Source organism: Notechis scutatus, chromosome 1, assembly GCF_049901735.1.
Source record: "Notechis scutatus isolate UNSWTSFEM ecotype Mainland chromosome 1, rNotScu1.2, whole genome shotgun sequence".
NCBI classification, from domain to species: domain Eukaryota; kingdom Metazoa; phylum Chordata; class Lepidosauria; order Squamata; family Elapidae; genus Notechis; species Notechis scutatus.
In genome coordinates this window covers 239,343,343-239,368,170 of record NC_142009.1, presented here as the reverse complement: position 1 = coordinate 239,368,170, position 24,828 = coordinate 239,343,343, and the positions used below count along the sequence as shown (strand labels likewise).

The 24,828-nt window shown below is 37.9% G+C and overlaps 1 protein-coding gene across 1 annotated transcript in view; it reads left to right on the top strand.

Moving 5' to 3' along the window:
- The first annotated feature begins 24,489 nt into the window (after positions 1 to 24,489).
- The window catches only part of CTSD (cathepsin D), a 31,763-nt gene continuing 31,424 nt past the window's right edge, over positions 24,490 to 24,828 (top strand). Inside the window, exon 1 of the mRNA XM_026668249.2 lies at positions 24,490 to 24,622. Within this exon, the coding sequence (XP_026524034.1) occupies positions 24,558 to 24,622 (65 nt within the window). The 5' untranslated portion in view covers positions 24,490 to 24,557. The remainder of the gene's footprint in view (positions 24,623 to 24,828) is intronic.

Genomic DNA, 24,828 nt, shown 5'->3' with positions numbered 1-24,828 from the left:
AAGCATGTCTTATACCTAGTTTGGCTAGGAACCTCTCAAATGTTAGTGCAGTGAATTGCGGTCCGTTGTCAGATACAACTAAATCTGGCAATCCATGCATTGCAAAAAGCTTTCTTAGTTGTTTAATAACAGCTTCTGTTGTAGTTGAATGCATGACGCTTACCTCTAGCCAATTTGAGTAAGCGTCTACTACTATTAAGAATGTATGCCCTTTTGTTGGTCCAGCAAAATCAATGTGTATTCTAGACCATGGGCCCCTAGGTGTTTCCCAATCAAGTACAGGTGCAGAAGGGGGTGCAGGTCTAGATTCCTGGCATCGTTTGCATGTTGCTACCCATTTCCCTATATCCGAATCCATCCCTGGCCACCATACATAACTCCTAGCCAGGGACTTCATTCGGACAATACCTGGGTGACCTTCATGTAATAGTTTAAGTATTTGTTCCCTCAATCTGTCTGGTATGATCACTCTATCCCCTCATAGTAACATTCTTTTAAAATTGACAGCTCAGTTTGTCTGTGCCGAAATGGTTTAACGGTCTCATCACTTTCAGTCTCTGGCCACCCTGTACCTACCCAATTTAAAATCCACGCTGTTAGGGATATACACCCTAGCAGAACGTGCAACGGCAGTTAGTCAGGCAGGCAGATATGTGAGATAAACGTTATTGTAGCTTACACTCAGTAAATCAGATACACTGTGTCAGTTAAATAGTTTTTATTCCAGTAAGAGTTATAGCATAGTCAAACAGTCCATATATCATACACTTAGTTCAGTCCGTCCGGGGATTATCCATTAGCAAAGTCCAGTGTCGAAAAAGAGGTCAGTAAACTCACAAATAATCAGTCCAGTAATTTATCTCTTTTTCAGTTAGAGATATGAAGAAAATCAAATCTCTTTTCTTCTCTCAGCAATAGCAGGAAAAACACGCAGTTATCACCATCAATCCATCATTGTCAGCAATCCAGTAAAAGCCAGAAAACAGTGAGCTCTCTTGCTCCCTCTTATGGTGATTTTACAACCGCACCCAAAATACATGTTTTACAGTTAAAGTGATACACACGCTTTAACTCACTAACATAGTTTATATATATTATTTTACCCAAACTAAGTTAGGTAACCAATATTATTCCTAACATTCTCCCCTTTTGGGTAATATAATAATATATATATCTATTTACAATTTTAAACCATAGTATTCACAACTTCCCTTGTGCTTGACTGAACCTTGGGCTTTTGTAAACTGATCTGCAAAATTTTCTTCAGTCATGCAATATTCCAGTCTTATTAGACCATTTTTTACAGATTGTCTTACATACAAATATCTAAGATCAGTATGCTTAGATCTCGTTTTTACAGCAATATTTGTAGCCAACCGTATGGCTGCTTGATTGTCCTCATACACTACAATGGCATCATTAACAGCTATTCCCATATCTAATAACAACTGTTTATACAGAATTAAATCAGTACATAATAAAGATAGACATGAAAATTCTGCTTCCATTGTGGACATACTTATGTGTTGCTGTCTAATTGACCTCCAACCAATCAGTGCTTTACCTAATAGTATAGCCATACCTGAAGTTGATTTCCTAGTGTTTATGTCTGTTGCAAAACTTGCATCAGCATATGCACTTAAAATCAAATCATCTTTTGGCTCCAAATACAATGCATAGTGCATTGTCTTTTTAAGATACCTTAATATACGTTTTAGCGCTTGCCAGTGACGTTCAGTGGGTTCAGCGTTAAATCTTGCCAATTGATTAACGCCATATGCAATGTCTGGCCTTGACCAATTGCTAATATACGATAAACTACCAATTAATGACTGATAAATAGTCTTATCGAATTTTGAACTTTGAGCATCAGTTCGGCAAAATTCCTGACTCATTGGAGTTTTTGCCGGCTTACAAAGTTCCATTTTATACGTTTTTAGCAATTGGTAAATTTTATCTTCTTGAGATATCTTAAAGCCACTCTTGATTTTGTTTATTGTCAATCCTAAATACTGTCTTATCTCTCCTAATTGCTTTAATTTTATCCACTTACCTAATAATGATATTATTTCAGTAGCTTCATTATTAGTCTTTGTAATTAAAGCAATATCATCTGTAAACAACAATAATAATGATACTGTTCCATTAGTCTCTCTCTTAAATAAACATGGATCAGCTAAACCTGCTTTAAACCCTATATTGTTATGTTTAACTCTTTAACAATATATTGGTTCCATTCATAACCAGATTGCTTTAATCCATAGAGACTCTTTTTAAGTTTCTAACAGTCATTATTATTTTTACCATCCTTGATTCCTATAGGTTTCTTTAAATATATAGTGTGCTGCAATGGTGCATGCAGAGAGGCAGTTTCAACATCTAAGTGATTTATAATATAATTCTTCTTAGCTGCCCACACTAAAGCTGCTCTCAAGGTTGTTGCTTTTAGACTTGGTGCAAATACTTCATCATAATCACATGCAGTTTGATTAAATCCTTGAGCTACCAACCTAGCCTTATGGGTAACAGTCCCATTTTTACCTGTTTTTAATTTAAATATCCATTTGCAGCCAATGGACTTTTCACCTGGAGGTAATTTGGCATTTTCATAAACTTTCATTTCCTTTAATGAATTTAGTTCCTTCTCCATTGCCTTATGCCAATTTTCCTGTTCCTTTGCAGGATACATCCTAAGTTCTTCAACAGTAGTTGGAACTTTACTAACTTGGCAAACTACACTTGCTTGGTACCTGTCAGGTGGTCTGGTTACACGTGTTGATCGTCTAGGTATTACAGGGCTTACAGGTGGACTTTCATGTACTACCTGTTCCTGGTTATCTATTTCTTCCTGTTCAACTATTTCTTCCTCTTCTGGTCCTATGTGCTCTTCCTGTACTTCCTCTTTAATTGTACTCTTCTTATTACTGATTTTTTCTGTTCTTTTGTAGGGTTCTATAATTACATCCTTACTTGAATCTTGTTCCAGTTTTTCCCATCCTACATGTTCTAGGAATTGTGCACTAGCACTACAGTAAACTCTAGGTGTACCTTTTTCCCAGAATCTGTATGATTTGTGATTAGATTCATAACCTACAAAGAATAACTTTTTAGCCCTATGCTGCCCCTTTTGTCTCAGTTGTGTAGGAATATGCACCCATGCTGGTGCTCCAAATGTGTGCATGTAGCTTAGGTCAGGTTTTCTGCCATGCCACCATGTGAATGGTAATTCACCAGTTGTTGAATTAACATTATTCAATATATGATTTCCACACATTATTGCTTCTCCCCACAAAGTTTCAGGTAATCCTGAATCTGACAGCATAGTACGAGCCATTGCTTGTATTGTTTGGCCTCGTCTTTCTATGAAGGCATTATGTTGTGGCCTAGGATTAAACAAAAAGAACATATCCAAATTCTATAAATACTTACTGGAAGTAGAATTAGAACAAGAGATAGTCAAAGGGAACATGATAGCCTGGAGCAGGAATGTCGGAAGAAGTATTACATTATCAGAATGGGAAAAGATTTGGAACAGAAATATTAAGATTACAAAATCGGCAGCATATAAAGAAAATACATACAAAATGTTTTATAGATGGCACTTGCCCCCTTCGAGGTTGGCGAAAATGAACCCAAACACGAGTCCAAAATGCTGGAAATGTAAAAGCATAGAAGGAACCTACTTTCATATGTGGTGGTCTTGCAAAGAAACCCAGAAATATTGGCAAAAAATCAGAAAATGGTTGGAGGAGATAACCAAAGAACAAATCGAATACAAACCAGAGTTCTTCCTACTAGGGATCTCTGATAAACATTTACCCAAAAAGATGAAATATGTAACAATTCATATCCTAACTGCAGCCAGATTAGCGTTTGCCCAGTGTTGGAAATCACCCTATGCACCTACAGAACAAATGGTCATCCAGAAAATATGTGATTGTGCAGAAATGGATAAATTAACTATAGCACTTAAAAACAAAGAGGCTTCAACATTTTACGATAATTGGAACTCTTGGTATAATTGGTTAGTCCAGAGATAAACTGCTTAATGGACAATGGGTAATTTAAGCATAGATATCGATAAGATGTGTGTATTCAAATTAAGGTAGGAGAATTGGATCTTGCAGACTGTCAAAAAGGATATTGTCTGTTTTTAAACGCATCTTTTTTTTCTTTTTTTCTCTTTCTCTTCCTTTGTTTCTTTCTTTCTTTTACATCTCCTCTTCTCTTTTCTTTCCAGTTTGTAAGACCGAGTGTTCTTTTTTTGTTTTTTTCCTTTTGTGTATGTAATGTCGATATGTTTTTAATTGTAAATTTAATAAAATTTATTTTAAAAAATAAATAAATAACATTATTCAATATATGATTTCCACACATTATTGCTTCTCCCCACAAAGTTTCAGGTAATCCTGAATCTGACAGCATAGTACGAGCCATTGCTTGTATTGTTTGGCCTCGTCTTTCTATGAAGGCATTATGTTGTGGCCTATATGGTGCAGACTTTTTATGTTCAACACCTGTTATCTTCAGTCTATTTTGAAATTTATTGTTTATAAATTCTGTACCATTATCAGTTATAAGAGTTACTAATTTCCTTCTAGTTTTTCTTTCTGCAAATTTAAGCCAATTAAAGAAATTCTGATATGTTTCCGTTTTGTTCTTCATTAAATAACAGGAACCATATCTGGAATAATGGTCCATTATACTTAGTATGTAACGAGCACCTCCCACACTTGGTTTTTTAGGACCTATAATATCAGCAAATACGACCTCTAGAGGCTCTTTGGTTTTAAATCCATTAATTCTATTTGCTGGTATTACCTTGCTTTTTTCTTGACTACAAGCATTGCAGTGCAAATACTTACTGCAAGGCTTTAGTTTTATACCTTTAGATAGTTCTACGGTTTGTTTAAGCATTTTAAAATTTATATGCCCTAAACGTCTGTGTAATAAATGTATGCATTCATCATGAGGTTTAACATTATTATATACCGTGTTAGCTACCTCTAATGAATTATCATTTAACACATACAATTCACCTTTTAAAATTGCAGTCACTTTTTTACCTTCTTTTTCTATTATGCAATTTTCTCCCCTAAAGGTAATTACATAACCTAGTTTAACCAAAACTCTAACCGAAAGCAAATTAAACTTAAGTTGTGGTACATATAACATTTTTACATTTTCTCTTATGCAAGAACAATATGCTATACCTTCACCTTTAGCTTTCAGTTTCCAGCCATTAGCTAACGATATCTGCTGTGAACTCGTGGACATCTTAACAAATCTTTTCTCATCTTTCGTTATGCAGTGCGATGCTCCACTATCTACAACCCATAAATTATTATTCACAGTTTCGTTGCTATACATGGCTAACTCTAAACATTTTTCATCCTTTTGATGCATTTTAGTATTCTGGCTGGCATTGTGGCGTTTTCCTTTCTTGCAGAATCTAGTCAAATGTCCTTTTCCTCCACAATTAAAACATTTTCTAATTGTATAGGCTGTCGTAGATATTTTCTCTTCTTTACATTGTGGTTGTTCCCTTCTGAGTTGATCTCTTTCAAGCCTTCTCCTGGCTTCTTCAATTAATCTGCCAGTAATGTCAGTTAATGTGAGGTTATCTTTTGGCAGCACTTCCAGTGAAGTTACATGGTCGTCATAGCTCTCATCTAAAGAAGACAAAATTATATAAACTTGATGTAGTTCTGTGAAGATAAGTTCTTTTTCATGCAGTTCCTGAAAAATTCTCTTCATTGTGTTTATATGAGTCAACATATCTCCATTCTTTTGAAGACATGTTCTGAACAGCTTCTGTGTAAGATTTATATGTGCTCCTACACTGTCTCAAACATAAATCTTCTTTAAATTCTCCCAACATTTCGCAGCTGTTTCTTCTCCACGAATATGGACAAGCTGCTAGTCAGAGAGTGTCAGTCCTATTATACAGAGAGCTTGCTCATTCTTCAGTTGATATTCTTGTATTTTCTGGGCATCATCCTCATCCTCTGGATCCCATGCATCTACCTCTGGTGGGTTTTGAATTATACTCCACAAACCTTCTCTTCGTAGAAGTAGGCTGCATTTCATAGACCATGAAACATAGTTTGTTCCATCCAGTTTGGATATTAGGGACAAACTTTGTAAATTGACTTGTGCCATCTTTTTCTGGATATTAAACTATAATTAATAAAACACAGCTGTCTGTTTACAGTATTGTGTAACGAAACAAACTCTCACTCACAAGCCTGTTATATCCTGGTTAGTCTGACTGTGCACCTGGGCCCATAACCAGTGTTAGGGATATACACCCTAGCAGAACGTGCAGCGGCAGTTAGTCAGGCAGGCAGATATGTGAGATAAACGTTGTTGTAGCTTACACTCAGTAAATCAGATACACTGTGTCAGTTAAATAGTTTTTATTCCAGTAAGAGTTATAGCATAGTCAAACAGTCCATATATCATACACTTAGTTCAGTCCGTCCGGGGATTATCCATTAGCAAAGTCCAGTGTCGAAAAAGAGGTCAGTAAACTCACAAATAATCAGTCCAGTAATTTATCTCTTTTTCAGTTAGAGATATGAAGAAAATCAAACCTCTTTTCTTCTCTCAGCAATAGCAGGGAAAACACGCAGTTATCACCATCAATCCATCATTGTCAGCAATCCAGTAAAAGCCAGCAAACAGTGAGCTCTCTTGCTCCCTCTTATGGTGATTTTACAACCGCACCCAAAATACATGTTTTACAGTTAAAGTGATACACACACTTAAACTCACTAACATAGTTTATATATATTATTTTACCCAAACTAAGTTAGGTAACCAATGTTATTCCTAACACATGTCAGGATTCTGTCTCTCGCGGTTTCCTTCGCAATGTCTGTTGCTGTTATGGGTAGGTTTGCCAGCGTCTCAATGTGCAGGGTTGATGTGGTTGGTGCAGGATCATCCTCTCACTCAGGTAGGGGAGAATGGCTCAGGGCGTCAGTGTGTGTTATGTTCTTTCCTGGCCGGTAGATTAATTCGTAGTTGTATGCAGCAAGGAATTCGGACCACCTCATCATTCGCGGTGACAATATGTTGGGTGTGGGTTTGTTTCCTGTGAGTATTCCTAAAAGAGGTTTATGATCGGTGACTAGTGAAAATCTCCTGCCATAGATGTACTCGTGGAACTTTTTAACTCCTGTTATTGCAGCCAGAGCTTCTCTATCCAATTGGCTCCGCTTTTGATAGAGTTTTTGAATGGAATGCGATCGGTGCTTCTCTTCCATCGGGTAATATGTGGCTGAGTATGGCCCCGACGCCAAACGATGACGCATCGCAGGTTAACGTTAGTGGCAGGGTCTCGCTATATTGGATTAGTACACAGTCTGATGTAATTAAGTCTTTGATTCCCTGGAATGCGGTTTCTTCTCATCGCCCCCAGGTCCAGGTAGCTTTCTTATCCAGCAACCTGTGTAGCGGTTCTGTTATCGTTGCCTTCTGCGGCAAAAATACATTGTAAAAATTAATAAGTCCCAAGAGGCTTGTAAATCTGTTTTATTTTCGGGTCTGGGAGCTCCCTTGATTGCTCTGATTTTCTTTTCAGTGGGGTGGATCCCTTCTTTATCTATAAGGTATCCCAGGAATTCAACTTTATCGGTGGCTAATTGGCATTTCTCTCTTTTAACTTTAAGTCCCGCCTCTTTAAATTTTTGTAAGACCTCCCTCAAATGGTCTTCGAGTTGTTCTTCATCCTTGGCTGATACCAGCATGTCATCAAAATATGGCACTACCCCTTTAATTCCTTGCAGTAGGCACTCCATTAGACTCTGAAATACCTCTGGGGCCACACTAACTCCGAATTGTAGTCTTTTGCATTTGAATGCCCCTCTATGAGTCACTATTGTTTGTGCTTCCATGGTTTCTGAGTCAACTGGCAACTGTTGATAAGCTTGCACAAGGTCTAATTTCATGAAAATTCTACCTCCCCCCAAAGAGTGTAACAGGTGCTGTACCACCAGAACTGCGTATGCGCTTTGTTGTAGCGCATGGTTGAGGGTGGCCTTGTAGTCTCCGCAGATGCGTACGGACCCATCTGGTTTGAAAGGAGTCACAATTGGGGTTTCCCACCTTGCGTGGTCTATTGGTTCTAATACCCCTTGTGCGATAAGTTTATCTAATTGTTCATCAATTTTTGGTTTTAACGCAAAAGGGACTCATCTCGCCTTTAACCTCATTGGGGCTATCTTAGGATCCAAATTAAATGAGATAGGGGACCCTCGGTACTTGCCCAGTTCTCCATTGAAGACATCCTGGAATTTTCTCATCAGGTTCTCTTCCCAGTCTGTCTCAGCGATGTTGTTTATTCCGGTCACTCCGATTCCTAGCGGTTCGAACCATTCGAGTCCTAGTAAGCTGGGGCAATCCCGGTCAACTATGGTCAATGGAAGGACTTTCGTGTATTTTTTAAATTTGATCTGGAAGTGTCCGGTTCCAACTACGGGAATTCTATTTCCCTGGTAGACTTTAAGTGTGAGTTTTTGTTTTTCTAGTTCCTTTCTTTTCATGTTGGGTATCAGGCTTTTGAGAGTGTTCCATGATACAATTGACAGATACTAACCGGAATCCACCTCCATCTCACATGGTTGGTCTTCTATGGTGACTTGTACCAGTACCTTCTTCGCATTGACTACGCTCAAGTGTCCTATAGTTATTGTCTGGTGTGTTTCTTTTTTTCTATTGGCTTCTTTCCACCGCTTGTTTCCGCTGTCTTGGCTCAAACGGCCCCCTGTCTGTCTTTCTCTCGTTCGGGGGGGGGGGGGTATTTCCTCTTCGTCTAGGGCTATAGTTATTTCTGTTTCGGCATGCCATAGCTATGTGTCCCCACCATTCACAATGCCTGCAAATAGCATCAAAGAAACGGCTTTCGGAACGTGGGTGGCCCCCTCCACACCCGGCACAACGAAACCCCGACTTTCTTTCCCTGCACTCCCGTCTGCCTTTCTCTGACCGAAGTTGATTTACTTCTTCTTCCTCATCGGTTTTGGATAGGGATTCAATGTCCTCATGGTGTGTCGTGGTGGTGGTTTTTTGAGTTTCCTCTTGTTTCTTGTTTTGAGCTTGAGTAGTGTCTTTCAGGGTTTCTTGTGTTACTTTATTCATCTGTCACATGGTGGCTGCTGATTTTTGTGCTGCTTCTGCTGTGGTGGCTTCTTCTATGGCCTCGGTCAATGTTATTTTGGGTCTGGTCAGTAGTCGGCTCTGTAGTGTAAGGTCTCTTAATCCGAGGACCACGTGGTCCCTCATGGCCTCATCCATGTTTAGGAATTCGCACGCTCCTCCAATGTCTCTTAGGGCTGCTACAAAATCTCCGATGCTTTCGTCTTCTTTTTGGTCGAGCTTGTAAAATTTGTGTCACTTGATAAGGCATGAGACGGTTGGTGTATAATGGGCTCGCAGTAACTTGCCTAAGTCCGACCACGCCATTTTCTTTACATCGTGGGGTGACACCAATGCCTTTACCATTTTGAAGACTGCGGGTCCACAGTGGGTGAGGAAAACGGCTCTCTTCCTATTTTCAGATATTCCTTGGAGCTCGTTCCCTTCTAGAAACATGAGGAATCGGTCGATGTACGATTCCCAGTCTTCCGTTGCTGGGTTGAACGGTGCAGGTGGCGAGTTGTTGCCGGCCATCTCGTCTAGCTCAGTTCTCATTGCCACGTGCTCAACTGGTCTCCTTTGTCTCAGAATCCCATCCTCGTTGCCAGTGTTATGTTGTGGGAAAGACGACTCGAGACTAGTTAATCTTCAGTTGCTTTTAATTTTCTTCTCTGGAACTGAACAACAACGGAGCCATGGCAGCCTCTTTTATAGCGGCTCCTCATGGCTCACGCCCAATGACGGCTATTCAATTTTCCTGCCATCGGCCGAACCAATCAGAACAGAACATTCAAACATTCAAATATATAACACTTTCAACTCTGATATTCTGTATTCTGTTTATTGTTTAATATAAGCCATCCAGAGTCCCTTTGCAGTAAAATGGCTCCTAAATTGTGTAAATAAATAAAATTAATTCATTATAAATGAGGTTGGGGTTTTCAAATTACAGCTTCCAAGAGTCTGTTTTTACTTAAAACTGGTATTAAAAAATACCTTACTGAAATCCATTTAGACTTGCTTTCTTGTTCTTGCCTAGCTTTGTGAAGCCTGACATTATACTGTAATTCTATTCAGATAGCTACTAAAACTAGTTCTTTTGCATTTATTGCACTTGTTTCCAAAAATCTTTTTCACTGAAAGTTTCTATGACCCAGAACTAATGTTCTTGTATCCTTCAGCCTTTCAGATACACATAAGGACACACTTCAATTGCTGCTATTTTACAATCAGAATCCCTCATTGAGACATATTTTCAAAGGACTTTCAACATCCAGTAATTGTTCATCATATCACTTATGGCTCATCATATTACTTATTTTAGACAATGAAGCCCTAACCCGATCTGAAATCTAAATTAAAGCATCCCTGATAAATGATGGTTTATCAGGGATGGGATCACATAAAGATATCCAGATATTACTTCTCTTTATATTCGGTTTCACTGTTGAATTGCCCATATTTAATCAAGTTTCTTCTAACATTCAGTTAGATTTGCTTTCCTACAATTTAAATTCATTTTGTGTCCAGTGCCCTGGAACAAATGACAGAGAATGGATCTTGACCTTCTTAATGTGTCAACTTTTCAGATATTTGAAGAGTCTTATCAGTGAGTTGAGATTGCCTCTCAATCTTTTCTTCTCAACATGCCCTTCAATCTTTCTTAACACAACTTAGTTTTCAGTCACCTATTCCTCCTCAATATCCTTCTGTGAACCTGTTACATTTTCCTTAAATTCTTAAAGGCTGTTGCCCAGAATTGGATATGATTGAAGTGGGATATGACCAGTGCAAAATAAAACAGAATATTTTATTGTAATCAAAATACAATATGGCTTCAGCATACCCACAATTTATTAAGGAAGCTACCCCAAAATCTGTATGCACTTTCTCATTTATATTTTTGGTAGATGGTGCAATAGTAAATTGTGTAATATGTTTATTTTGAAAGCCTATAAATCATGAAACACTTTTCTTCTGTTTCTCAATATTGGTATGTTTTATCATTTAAGAAAAAAACATATAGAAGTACATATCTCGTTAAATTCTTATTTAGCAGATACCAATCTTTACCAGTAAGAAGATGAATGGGATGCATAAAACATTTCACACACACATATACACATGCATGCATATACATGTCCCTGTATCTAACAATCTTAAAGCAAAAAAATTACTGCCTTATTGAGTCTGCCATAGAAAGAACCAGCTGGCCTTTCTAGAATTTCAATCTCATGTTAATTGGCTCAGTGATAATGAGATTCTAGAGATATTGTTTTGTTTTGAATAAACTTAATAGCTTCAGTCCATCTACTACAGGTAATTCCATTGTCAATCTTCCCAGGTAGACCAGACAGGACACACGACCAGAAGAACTGGTTTTATTTTATTGCAAGGTTATCTTAACAGAATCGAGTCTGAAAATACAAACCTCTCACTGTCTTCTTTACAGTTTGAGAAGTTAAGGAGGGGCCTTTCTGAGATTCTTTCTCTTTCTATTATGCAACTACAATCTATGCCCTCTCTTATCTGACCATTCCCAAGGCAGCATTTCTTTGCCAGTCTCTCAAGGTCTTTCTTAAATACTGTTACATCCACTGACTTTTTGCAATCTTCTAAATAAGGCAGTTTGTTCTCAGCCCCACCTTTCTCAAGTACTGCCAAAGGCTAATCTTACTGGGAAAATAATATTTCCTGAGCACCTTCTCAACCAATGATAAACAACCCCTCTCTGGTAAATAAAACACAAAGTACTTCTGGATTCTAAAGTAATAACGTTGATACAAAATGTTGTCAGAATATTGTAGAAAGTATAAAGAATGCCATTATCCAATCCAACCACAGGCTTAGATTCTGGAAATAAGGTATAGCAATATTATTTAGCCTCTTTTAGTATTAGAATACTTTAAAAGTATTAAGTTCACAGTAAATACATTTCAACTGACCGATAAGCCATCCAAAGGAGATGATTCTAGGAAGTCTGAATCATTAGGAATGACTATCCCTTTAGATAGATAGATGATAGATAGATAGATAGATGATAGATAGATAGATAGATAGATAGATAGATAGATAGATAGATAGATAGATAGATAGATAGATAGATAGATAGATGAGAGTGAGAGAGAGAGAGAGAGAGAGAGAATGTATATATTATTAGATGTAAGCATTCAAACAATTTCTACAGTCAGAACATTAAGTAAACACATAATCTCATATTTCTTTGATAGTAATGTTTCTAGCCTTTTCTTGATATAGAGAAAAACCTAGAAATTACAACATCTTCCATAATCTAATATGAATCAAATAATAACACTATTCTCAACTGCTTCTTTTTTTGCAATACTAGTTACCATTGTTAGTCTTCTATCTTCCAAGTAATCTTTGAATTGGGAATTAGTCAGGTTAGCAGATAAACATTTGAATGAGTTTTCAATGTATTTATGGTTGGCACCTGGTTGCTCAGAATTAAAAATATCTGGGTCACTCGAACCTAGAGCTTTTAAAAACAGCATCTATGCCACAGGTGAGTAATATGGTGCCTATTGCATTAATATGCCCAAGCAAATTCCTTGATGCCCATCATGCTCCATGCCCTCTGAATCTATTTTTCTTAGTTACTAGACAATGCAGGACTCATTGAGTTACTCTTTCGGAGATATTTCCTTACCTAAACTGAAAGACAGAATAACCACAGGCAACTATTTCAATGTAGCTTTGCAGCTAACTCTGCTCACTGCCAGAGGTTCGATCCTCACCAGCTCAAGATTAACTCAGCCTTCCATTCTGATGAAGTTGGTAAACTGAGGATCCAGATTGTTGAGGGTAATATGCTGACTTTGTAAACTCTCAGAGAGTGCTGTAAAGCACTATGGGGGCGGTATAAAGGTCTAAGTGATATTATTATAGTTATTGTTTTGGTTTTAAAATTAAAGGAGATATCCTTTTATTAAAGAAGAAAGATATGTGGCAAGACAAATATAGATACTTTTTATTTAACAAAGTACACTTTTGATGACAATATTTATAGTCGCTCTGACATTCTTTAAGAACAATCTAATTTCTTCAAGTTTATATTTTGAGTTACAATGATTCACCGAACCCCTGATTGGCAATAGTATCTGCAAAATTTGGAAATTATGCAGGAATCAATTGTGTCTCAGTAAGTTTTTTCTATAGGAAGTTGAAAGATATTACATGTAGTCCTCAACATACAACTGGTTATTTAATGATCATTTAGAGTTACGATGGCCTAGGAAAATGTGCTTTACGGTCAATTGTAAAATATTGCACAACACCCCACCTTGCAGTCACATGACTGCATTTTGGGTGCTTGGCAACCGGCTCACATTCATATTGCACTATTTTGCATTTGATCACGATTTGCAAAGGTTTCTTGCTAGTTTCCTGCAAAAAACATTCCTTTGTAAGAATGGATTCAGACTTAGGACCACATTGGTTTGCTTAACAGCCACCATAAAAATGTTCATAAAATCAGGCATGACCATCAAGACCAAAATTCTGGTCCCAAATGGGGTCCTAAGAAGACTACCTGTAATGAAATTGATACGTTATTTATGTGACCTCAGTAAGGAGCTGTAATGTCTTGAACTGGTAAACAAAGGCAAGGTTGGTTTAGATAACTTGAAATTAGTTTCATGTAATTTTAAAATGAGGTTAGTGCAGTAAACATTCAACATTTCAGGGAAAATTAACTCAAATTATATGAGTTAATATTTCAAAACTCCAATTGCTGCTGGAGATACAGGTTAGGATTTGGAACATTAAATAACATGGGTTGATCCTATTATTGCTACATTTTGGACTGAAATCAAGAATATTGTTTATTATATTTTTATCCTGCCTTTATTATTTTTATAAATAAGGCAACAAACATATTCCTTCTCCCTCCTATTTTCCCTACAACAACACTCTTGTCAGGTGAGTTGGGCTGTGAGAGAGTGACAGGCTCAAAGTCATGCAGTTAGCTTTCATGCTAAGGCAGGATTAACATCACAATTTCTAGCCGGGAGCATTAATCATTAGACCACTGGCTCAATTCTATATCAATCACTATGCATCAAAGAAGCATATGTTCTTCTTATATTGGTTTTCAATAATTGTAAGCAGCCTAGGGTCACTTCCAGACACAATGAGAGGGCATACAAACTGAATAAATTAATATTAAAAGCTATACATATTTCAGGCATTGGTCTGGCGAAAATAATGGTATAAGTGGATAGTTGATATCTCTTTTTGGTCAAAAATGTATTCTTTGCAACCATGGAGCAAAGAAGATTTTTGACACTTAATTTCAGTTTCCTAAATGTTTTTATCATGATTATTGATTCTTAGGTCATAGTACATTGTTCATAATGCTGTAGGAAAGCATCCTTTTCTATTAATTGGAATGCAGAACCCTGAAATCTGTTAAGAAGCTTCTAAGAAGAGGACTTCCTGCAGGCTTCGGCAGCAGCAGGAATCCGTGATCGTGCGTGGTTTCTGCTTGCGCTCACCGCTGGAGTGTCCCGAGCCAGCCGGCTTCGGGGCTAAGCCACCCCATAGAGGTGGTCGAAGATAGGGGAGACCCGGCAGGGTTTGAGGGGAGCCGCATCTCCCCTTCTCAGCTGGCTTAACTCCCTTTTCCAAAGGCGGTAGAGCGGCGGTCAGAAATGGCCGCCACAAAGAAGCACTCATTCGGAAAAGAATGTGCAGGAGGAAGCTAAGAAGTGAAAGTTTTGGCTGACCAGGATAAGAAGCAACATTCAAGATACCCTGGAATTTAAATTTTAAAAAAAGATACATCGCTCCCAAAGAAGATCTGGAAGCAGCGAATGAAACTGAAAAGGGAAAGTTTGTTTTTTCTCACTCTCCTTCCGTACGGTGACAGCAGATGAATGAGAAATCAAAAAAACCTGCTTTGGCATCAGCAGGTAATTAAACTGGAAAATCAAAGCCAAGGGGACAATAAAGATTTCTGATCACTGAAAAAACTTTTTTTCACTGTAAGTGGGAAGGGAGAGGAAAAGAATAAGAGTAAGATTTGGCTGGAGGAGACTGCTTGGAATTTAAAAGAATCTAAAGTTAAATTGTAACAAGACTTCTAAAAGATACATTTTAATTGGAACTTTGTAACTGTGTATTTGGACTGCTTGGTGACTCTGGGACTTTTGGAAATTATATTTCAATGATTAAAAACACTTGGGTGGTTGTTTAAATTTTTTTTTTACAATGGCATCACTTGTGGATGAACTGAAAATGGAATTTAAAAAATATAAAGAAGAGGAACAAGAAGAGAAGGGCTCTTTTGGCTCCGTTTTTCATTTTTTAGAAATGGTGATTTCTACTTATGAGAAACTACAAGAACAAGAAGATTGGGACAAAGAAGAAGCCATCTTTAATGAACAAGTAACTTTATCTGGAGAAGAAAGGGGAAAGGGGGGGAAAGAGAATGGAGAATTTAAGACCTAAAAAAACAACCAAAAAAGGGAAAAATAAGGTGAAAAGTGGATATAATGTCAGAAAGCAACAGAAAAGAGGAATACAGAAGAGGGAAATAGAGATGGAGAGACAAGGGGGTAAAAAGGGCAGAGTGAAGAAGCAAGGGAGGAAGGAAGGGAAGAGAAGCTACAAAGGTCTGAAACAAGATGTAAAGAAGCAGGATTTATTTAGAGATAATGGGTAAAAATATAACTGAAAAAGAGATTCTGCAAAGGTACATAAGACTGTATTGTTGTATTTGTATTAGAAATAATGTTAGAAAATTGGAATAACATATGATTATAAAATGGGATAAAATATTCAATGTAATTCAGTGAAACTTTTTTTTCTTGAACAAAATAAATGAAATGAAATATGAGAGAATTGAATTAAGAAGGAATGGGAACATTTTAATTACATAATGTTTTAAAATATAAGTGAAAGGGGGGGGGAAGTAACTACACAAAATTTACAACTGTTCCCATAGAAGCATGATACCTATTTGAAAAGGAATGTGTAAAATGTTTAAAATTTAAATGAATATTAATCTTAACGATAGAGTTCAGTTGGTATGGATTGTTGTTTTAATTATATTATATATTTATAATTTTTTATTTTCTTAAAATAGCTTTAGAATGTACTAAGCAGAATCCGAATGAAAGTTATGTATTATATTAAGTGTTAAATTTAGGGGAAAGATATAAAGGCATCATACTCCAATCAGTGATAACATGAGACATTTTGTGTTAATGAGAAAAGATAATAGACAGCTGAAAGAAGGACAGACAAAGGATATAAGTATAATGATTTAAATTAAGATGAAATAAATAAAATAGAATTAAGAGAGTGAAAAGAGGGGAGAAGCTATATAAAAAATGTAGAATGGTAATAAGATATGGAATGGTATATAAAAGTGAGCATGAACTTGAATTTATGTCTGTACGAAGAGATGTAACCCGGGATCAAGCTGCTTTCAAAAAAGATGTTTTATGTTTTTCATGTTTTGTGTTTTGTTTGTATATGTTTGTCTTTTAAAAATTAATAAAATTTTGGGGAAAAAAAAGAAGCTTCTAAGAAGGAACACATCAAAGATTATATTACTAGTATGTAAGATTATGACGAAGCAGTGCACGTGCATAAATGCTTACCATTTATCTAAGAAAAGAATGTGACAATCCCTCAAATATTGGAAGACTGCTATCATGTCACCCTTCTCTTCATTAGATTAGACAATTCATTATTAAGATTTAGCCTCCAGTCCATTAATCATCTTTGCTGCTCTCCTCTGCAGTCTTCCCAGAGCCTCAACATTTTTGTCGAGATGCAGTATTCCAAGTGTGGCCTTACCAAAGCAGAATAAAGCGGTATTAACACTGCATGTGATTTTAACACTGTAAAGATCAACTCTGTTGGTGCATACTAGGATTGTATTGGCTAAATTTTAAATGAATTTTAAAGTCATTTGTTGATTCTGTGAGAGTTTCAAAATTGGGTTGTGCTCTATGGTCTGAGGACAGAGGAAATGACTATTACTAACCACATCTTCCTGCTTGTAGTTAAGCGACAGAAGAACAGAAAAGAGTAAAGCTACTTTGAGTTGCAGAAATATGGTTAATACAAGATAATGGCCTGGAGAGAATAACTTTTAGCCTTTTGCTGTCAGCTAGTGTCACCCAGATCTTTGCAATATTTGAGACGAGCAGGTCTCATTCTTGCTACATGCAGATCGGGAAAAGATGCATCTGCTTTTTTTCTTATCCCTTTTTTATTGTTGAGAATGCCCAAAGCCATCTAAGGCTAAAAACTATGCCTTTTCCCATGTTCTTAAACCAAAGTGTCTGATTAACTGCTGTCCATCTATTTGAAAACTGGAAGACAACTACACCATGTGGAATTTGCATTCCCTATCACCCGAGATGGTGTCTCCTGATAACACTGGATAACAATTTTTTCAAAAGTTTTGCCTCCTGAAAACCTTTAGTAATTATGATAGACCTCTTCAAACTGAAAACAAATATAATTTCAGAATGACTGCATCATGTAGGAAATTTGAGAAATTTTTAATGATTGTAATATATTTAATCATATATTTCCAACGTGCTACATGATTTCAACAAGGCTAAGAGAGTTTTGTTGCTGATTTTCATTTGTATTCAGTGTCTGATGCATCTTATGACCACGTCCAAAATAGTCAGCTGTTTTTCCATTGTTTTTCCATTGTGGCAAGTGAAACCTTTAACCATGTTTGTTACTGACTGCACCTAGATTTCAGGAAAGAAGTCCAAGTGTGAATGCAGAAAACTGATTCTTCAGTGACATGTTGCATTTCATGGTCTTTCACCCTGTAAGAAGTTTGTCAACTAACTGAATGTAGTGCTCTGTACTTGCCAAGAAAATTCTCAATGACATCCTTGAATGTTTTCCAGATGATTTTCTATGGCCCCACTAACAGATCTTTGAATTGCTCATGATTGGTGATGTACCTGATCCGTGTACTAACAAAAATGTCTTCCTAAATCTTGATATCAGTTATTCTTGGAAACATATGTCCCAAAGAACGAAACTCTTCGCCTTCCTTGTTCATCGCATGCACAAAATTTTTCATCAGTCTGAGTTTTACGTGAAGCGGAGGCAAAACTATCATTGTCAGGTCAACAAGTGGTTCAGGTACCACGTTTTTCTGCCCCGGAACCAAATTCTTTCAGAGTGACCATTCCTTTTTAATGTAATGTGACTCTTTTATACATCTGTCCCATTTGCATATTTAACAAGCAATACTTGGTATATCCAACCTGTATTCCAAGGAGCAGAGCCACTATTTTTAGATCTCCACAGATATTCTAATTGTACTTGGTGTACTGGGTGTGATTCAACAACAGTTCCATGTTTTTGTATGTTTCTTGGTATTTTCCAAGTTTTTGTATGTTCTTGCATAACCAACAGGTACTACACAATTGCCATTTTATAAAAACAAAAGATTTATATAAAATAGTCCATGATAAGTTAAATTAAAGGTTATCTTTGCAATTAGCAGCCAAAAATCTGTAAGTTACAGCTAAATGTATCTCGGAAGCAAAATCTTTGTTGTCCAATGTAATGTGTGTGCTACTCATAGCAGGCCAATTGATTGGTTGATTTCTCTGCCTTTTCTGCCCTCCCTCTTCAGCATGACACCCTCTGACAGGAAAACATCCATCAATCATAGCACTACCTCAGGAACTGGGCAAGTGTAGCCATGGAACTCTGCCCAGCATGATTCGTTTTCATTCTGTGGATTTTCTCCTATACCCTGTTCTGTTGTAACTCAGCCTGAATAAAATGTCTAAATAAAATTACATAGGGAGCTGAATTATAAATTTTATTTAGGATTTCCTTTTCTTTCCTTTCCTACCAGGTTCTTAAAATTTCACAGTTACTTAGCTCTTACATTTTTAAAAGTGTTTTGGTGGTTAACTGTTACACCATTTTATTGCCACAGTATTTCAAGACCCAGAAAAAATATCTTTCCATGCAATTCATATGTCTTGCTCTTTAAAATGATCAGAGCAGAATGGCAGGGAACAAAGCTAACCAAGACCACAGATCAATAAGCATCTCTCAGATGACATCTACTACTTGCTAGTGAAATGTCCCTGGATGCCGTCACCTTAAAGGGGAAAATGCCACTTTAACTCTGGCATAATAAAAGATGTCTAAACCTGTCTCACTCATGAGCTGGGGTTGAGATGCAGGCAATGTGATAGTACTACAAGAAGAAACCAAATGTTTGGCTTAGATATAAGTTGGCTACCCTGGGAATGGAATGCTGCACTATATACACAGCACTAGTGAGACTATACTTGGAATATGGTGTACAGTTCTGGTCACCACAACACACACAAAAAGATGTTGACACCTTAGAAAGAAGAGCAATGAAGGCTAAATTGTATGATGAACGGTTGAGGGACTTAGGTATGCTAAGCCTATCAAAGAGATGGATTAGAGGGCACATGATCATTGTCTGCCAGTATTTAAGAAGCTGTCATAGAGAAGAGGGCATTGACTCATTCTACAAAGCGCCAAAGGGCAGGACAAGAAGTAATGGGTGGTAGCTTATTAAAGAGAGATCCAGCCTGAAAGTAAGAAGAAATTTTCTGGTGGTGGGAATAATTAATCAATGGAATAGATTGCCTCTAAGAGATGTGGCTGCTCCATCACTGAAAGTTTTCAAAAATAGATTGGACAACAATTCGACTAGGATGGTATAAGGTCTCCTGTCTTGAGCAGGGGTTGGACTAGATGACCTCTGAGGTCCCTTCCTGCCTTATGATTCTGTTCTATGTTCTAATTACGAATAATTAAAATGCTATTTCCCAATTTCTTGCCACCTGGGCTGAGTTGCCTTTTATAAAATAAGTGACCAATAGATTCCCTTCTAACTCTTGACTGTTTATTTCTGAACCCTCTTCTATTACCATCCCAACCTTCTTTCAAGCTTTCAAACCAAATAACTTAGCACTTGCACAGTCTCTTCCAAATTCAAATCATCAGTCTCTCACTGTTCTGCCAACGCCTGTTCACTCCTTCTTCTAATCCTTCATCACTGAAACTTTCTTTCCCCTTAAGCCAGCTGTCCCAGAAACAGCTGCAATAAACTCCTCAGTACTTTTCTTATATCAGTGGAACAAAGCCAGATCACTATTATTTGCTGAACTAGGCCACGAGAACTATTTAGACATCTGTATATGGAAAAACCAAAGCTGCCTTGTAATTAACTCTTACAGATTACATTATCATTTACTCTCAGTTACTACCTGCCAATCGTGACCATTAATTACACAGATCGTTTAGAACTTGTGTATGGGTAGAAGTAGGATCTGGACTACCTAAGATCCAGAAAATCTGGGTGATGGGCTTGATTTCAAGGTCTCTCCTTCAGATACATTGGGGATATCAAAATCTGAGACCAATCTAGATTTATTTATTTATTTTTGCACTTGTGGCAGATCTAACAGTCTTCAAATCCTAAAATACAAGTACGTATTTATTGTTAACCAATCCACAAAAATAAAACTTTTATTTCATTTTACTTCCCTTTATCTTTACTTCCGGAATAAAATGTTCAAATGGGGACAATTCTGAGAGCAGCATGGCTACGGCATATATGGAGTTTATGATACAGGTAGTTTAACGCCTCCAGGCTGCCTGGCTTCATGCCTGGCTATGATTTTAGCAGGGATTATTCCAGCAAATTAGAAGGGTGGGTTCGGGTAGATTTATTTTGGTGTGGGAAGGAGAATGCTTCTTGGTAGCAGTTGCTGGTAACATAAATGAGAGGGTGTTGTTGCAATCATGTCCTACTTGATGGCTTTCCATATGCATCTGGTTGCCAGCTGTGGGAAGGACATGCCTAATTAGATAGGCCCTTGATATGATTCAGAAGTAACCTGTATATTTATGTTAGTCATTATGAGACATGACAAATAAAATATTTACGGACATTCTAACCTGTGATAATAGTGAATCTCAGAAGCTAGTAAAAACCAATTCCTCATCCTTCGACTTCTTGAACTCACTGCATGCTCAATGCAACCTCCTTGTGAAGTTTAGATTTGGCTTATAATACGTTAGGACTAGCCTTTCCCATTTTTGAACCCATTCCTAGCTTTTCTCTTTTACATGCTAACCATCTTGGCAGTGGTGGCAGAAAGAATAAAGTTGGGGGTTCACTTTTGTCCAAGAATATGGCAGCAGTAGCACCCTAAGTCCAGGGCTCTCAGAAATTCTACTTTTCCGGGATTCTGTCAGAAGAATAATTTGGGGTTCCAACTCGAGCCGGAGTTGCCCAAGAATAAATTAAAATGAAATCCAGACAGCTGTGAGGAAATAATATTTATTCCTAAAAGCAAAGAATTTGCCTTTAGGGGCAGCTGCTAAGAAATGGGGTACAGCGACACAGTTTTATAGGGGAGTTTGTCCTGGATATAGAAATGTCTATGTGCTGATTCTAGGGTGACATTTGAGGTGTGTGAGTGTGTCCTCTATGATGTTTGTTCAATTCTGCTGGGAGACCAAATTTAATTAACTCTATTAGTATTTATAGACCTTATCCTTTGATATGTAGATTAGATCAGGGGTGGGATTCAACCGATGTTACTACTGGTTCAGTGACTATGTTTTGCGTGTGCTGTGCGTGTAAAAAATCTTAAGCTGTGTCATCCGGACAGCTGAAAAGCACTGCGCACAGATGCACAGCATTTGAAAAGCCTCTTTTTCCCTGCTTTTTCAACCTCAACTGTGCCGCACAAAGCAGCTGAGGTTGAAAAATCAGGAAATAAAGGACAGGTAAGAGCCCGGGCAGGTGGGTGGGCCAAACAGCAGCAAACACAGAACCGGTTCAGTGTCTGCTGCACTTCAGAGCTACCGGTTCTATAGAGCCAGGCAGAACCGGTAGCATCCCATCCCTGGATTAGATCTGGGTAACTCATTTGGGGGTTTGAGAAAGTTTGAGTAAAAAAACATTCCCGTTTGCTATTTTTACTTGATTAACTAAGTTTCGGCTTGACTGTCAATTATCTAAAGGAGACACTGATTCTCAGTCCGTTGTAAATTCTGTTAATGTTTTAAGGGAAGATGGAAGCAATACAAAGAATAAAATACATTTTGATATAAAACCTCTCCCAATTCTATGCTCATTTTCCAAGGATTCAACCTCTTGGAGTATAATTTGAGCATATTCAACATACTTGATCAGCTCCCCAGATATTCTTGCCACATTTGTTGCAATACTTGAATGGTATTGCTTATTTTGGGAACCGACAATATCCAAATTATAGTTCTGACATTCAAATTATAGAATGTCCCTTGGGCATCCATGCTGTGTCATCCTTGTACTTAAATCTATTACCATATGATGAACAATACATTCAGCTGAACACTAATATTAGGATTGATCATGAAATCCTGATGTTATGCAATACTATTATGGAAATCTCCTAGTTTTTAGGAGATTTGTTATTATTTCCCCATAAAACAAATGAGAACAACAACCCAATCTGCTTTCATGAATTCTGGAGATGAGTACGTTCTACTAAATTTTTTGGGAAACCTTAAATGAAAATTGTATATTTCACAATGAATCTACAAGATACTCTGTCTCCTCACATTCCGTAATACCAGTACATTTTCCAATATCATAAAAGTGTTTCCATTAATTTACTTAGAGCAAATACTGTTAACCGTCTTGTAATTTCCTGTATTACTTCAGATTCTTTTTTGAACATTCACATTCAATTAATTCTTTTTCCAATCTCTCATTAGGAAGAACTTTAGAATGACAGCAAAATGGACTCGCAGTACTGGCCACCTCACCTTAAACTTGTCCTTGGGCAGTGTCACAATAAGAAGAAAAATACTACTATAATTCTACAACAAGTAATAACTTAACACTGTCTTAGTCATGGGCTGGGAACAAGATGAAGGCAGTAAAAAAAAAGACTAAAATAGATCATGTGCCTCAAATAATGATCACAATTATTTAGGGTACTCAATAAAATACAACTGTCTTCTAAGAGGGTAGAATTGAGCAGAAAGATCTTTTGAAAGGAAAAATGCCGAACCCGCCCTAACTTGTTGCAAAGGACTATGGGATAGTAAGTACTTATCTCAATTCAGGGACAATGCTGTCACAGCAAACTGCATTCATTTCCCCCTGAAGTGGCGTGTTAGCATTATCGCTGTCAAATACTTCTATTTGAAGTTATGATAAGTGCAAATAACGTAACTAAAGCCAGGGCTGACAGATGAAAATAATTTGATCTTATTAATTATAATTCAATCAATTGAAGTTTCTTTAACTCCAACTGAGCTCCTTTAACTCCAGTTGAGCTAGTCACTAATGGGTTTTCATATCAGGCCTGTAAAATTCCAGATGTAGACATCCCATGTGGTAGCCCTCACCCAACCTACCCTGCCACATGAGCAAGTGAGTTCTCCAAAAGAGAAAGACACCAGGCAGATTATGTATTTATCAGGCTTCCCTAATATTTGGAGTTAATTATTAAGCATTAATTTGCATTTGATTAATCCTCTGAGATAAATCACTGTTTTTCTAGCTTAGCAACTTTAAGATGTGTGGACTTCAACCCCCAGAATTCCTCAGCCAGTATGCTGGCTGGAGAATTCTGGGGGTTGAAGTCCACACATCTTAATATTGCCAAGCTTGCAAACAGTGAGCTAAACAATAACAAGCGAGCAAACTTGATACAACTGAGGGGACCGCTGCAACTTCCAGAAGTCTTTGAGGAAAACTCGTCACATGTCTAGTTGTACCCCATCCTAGCTTCTAGGCTACTACTTGAACCCAGTGATCTAAGCCCCAGAGGGTACTGAACAAGCTTTAGAGCTCCTGTAACTCATGGCTAGTGATGACGGAATCCCTTCCTTCCCCAACAACTTGGCTGGATGAAGTAGTCAACCAGCAACACTATGGGGAAATATACGTGTAGGGCAGCGTGTAATAGCACGTGTAAATGAAAGGCACTGAAGAGTGACAAAACGATAACCTCGAAGAAGCCACTTTAAAAGGACTCATTTCTCGCTAAACGGGTTACGGAGCCAGTTTTCAGCGTGGGCGTGCTCCACACAGAATGCCCTTCTCAGCACCCACCCAGCCGGTTGCCCAAAGGAGGAGATGTGCGGGCACGCTCAGCATTCAGAAGCATCAACCTTTCCCGACGGCGGTGGAATTAGTCTATATCCGCCTCCCGGGTCTGAGGCCAGCTAACTAGAGGGTTAAATCCAGCCCCGCCTCCTTCTCGATCACATGCTCCCGAGTTGCAAAGTGAGGCTCGGTCAGCTGATAAAGCAGTCACGCGGTTGGGGCTGCTCAGTCATCTTCAGCAGATCCCGAGTTGTGGTGTTTTTCGCAGTAGATCCTGATCCGGCTCGGTCTTGCTATGATGGGGCTTCGCAATTTAATATTGCTCGCCTCTCTGGTGGCTGCTTGTTCGGCGCTGATCAGGTGAGGATCGGCTTTCTCTTGGGGCTAGAGGATCCCTGAGTGGGAGGATGGGGTGGTAGTTTTGCAAACGGGCATGGGAGCTGAAAGAAACCGAGGCTGCATTTTTCAAGGCATGGGACTCCATTTGTTGTGGCCCCTGTTGCTGTGGGTACCTTTCAGTCAGTCTCTTCCGGATCCTTTCATTCCTCTGGGGAGATGTGCCTAAA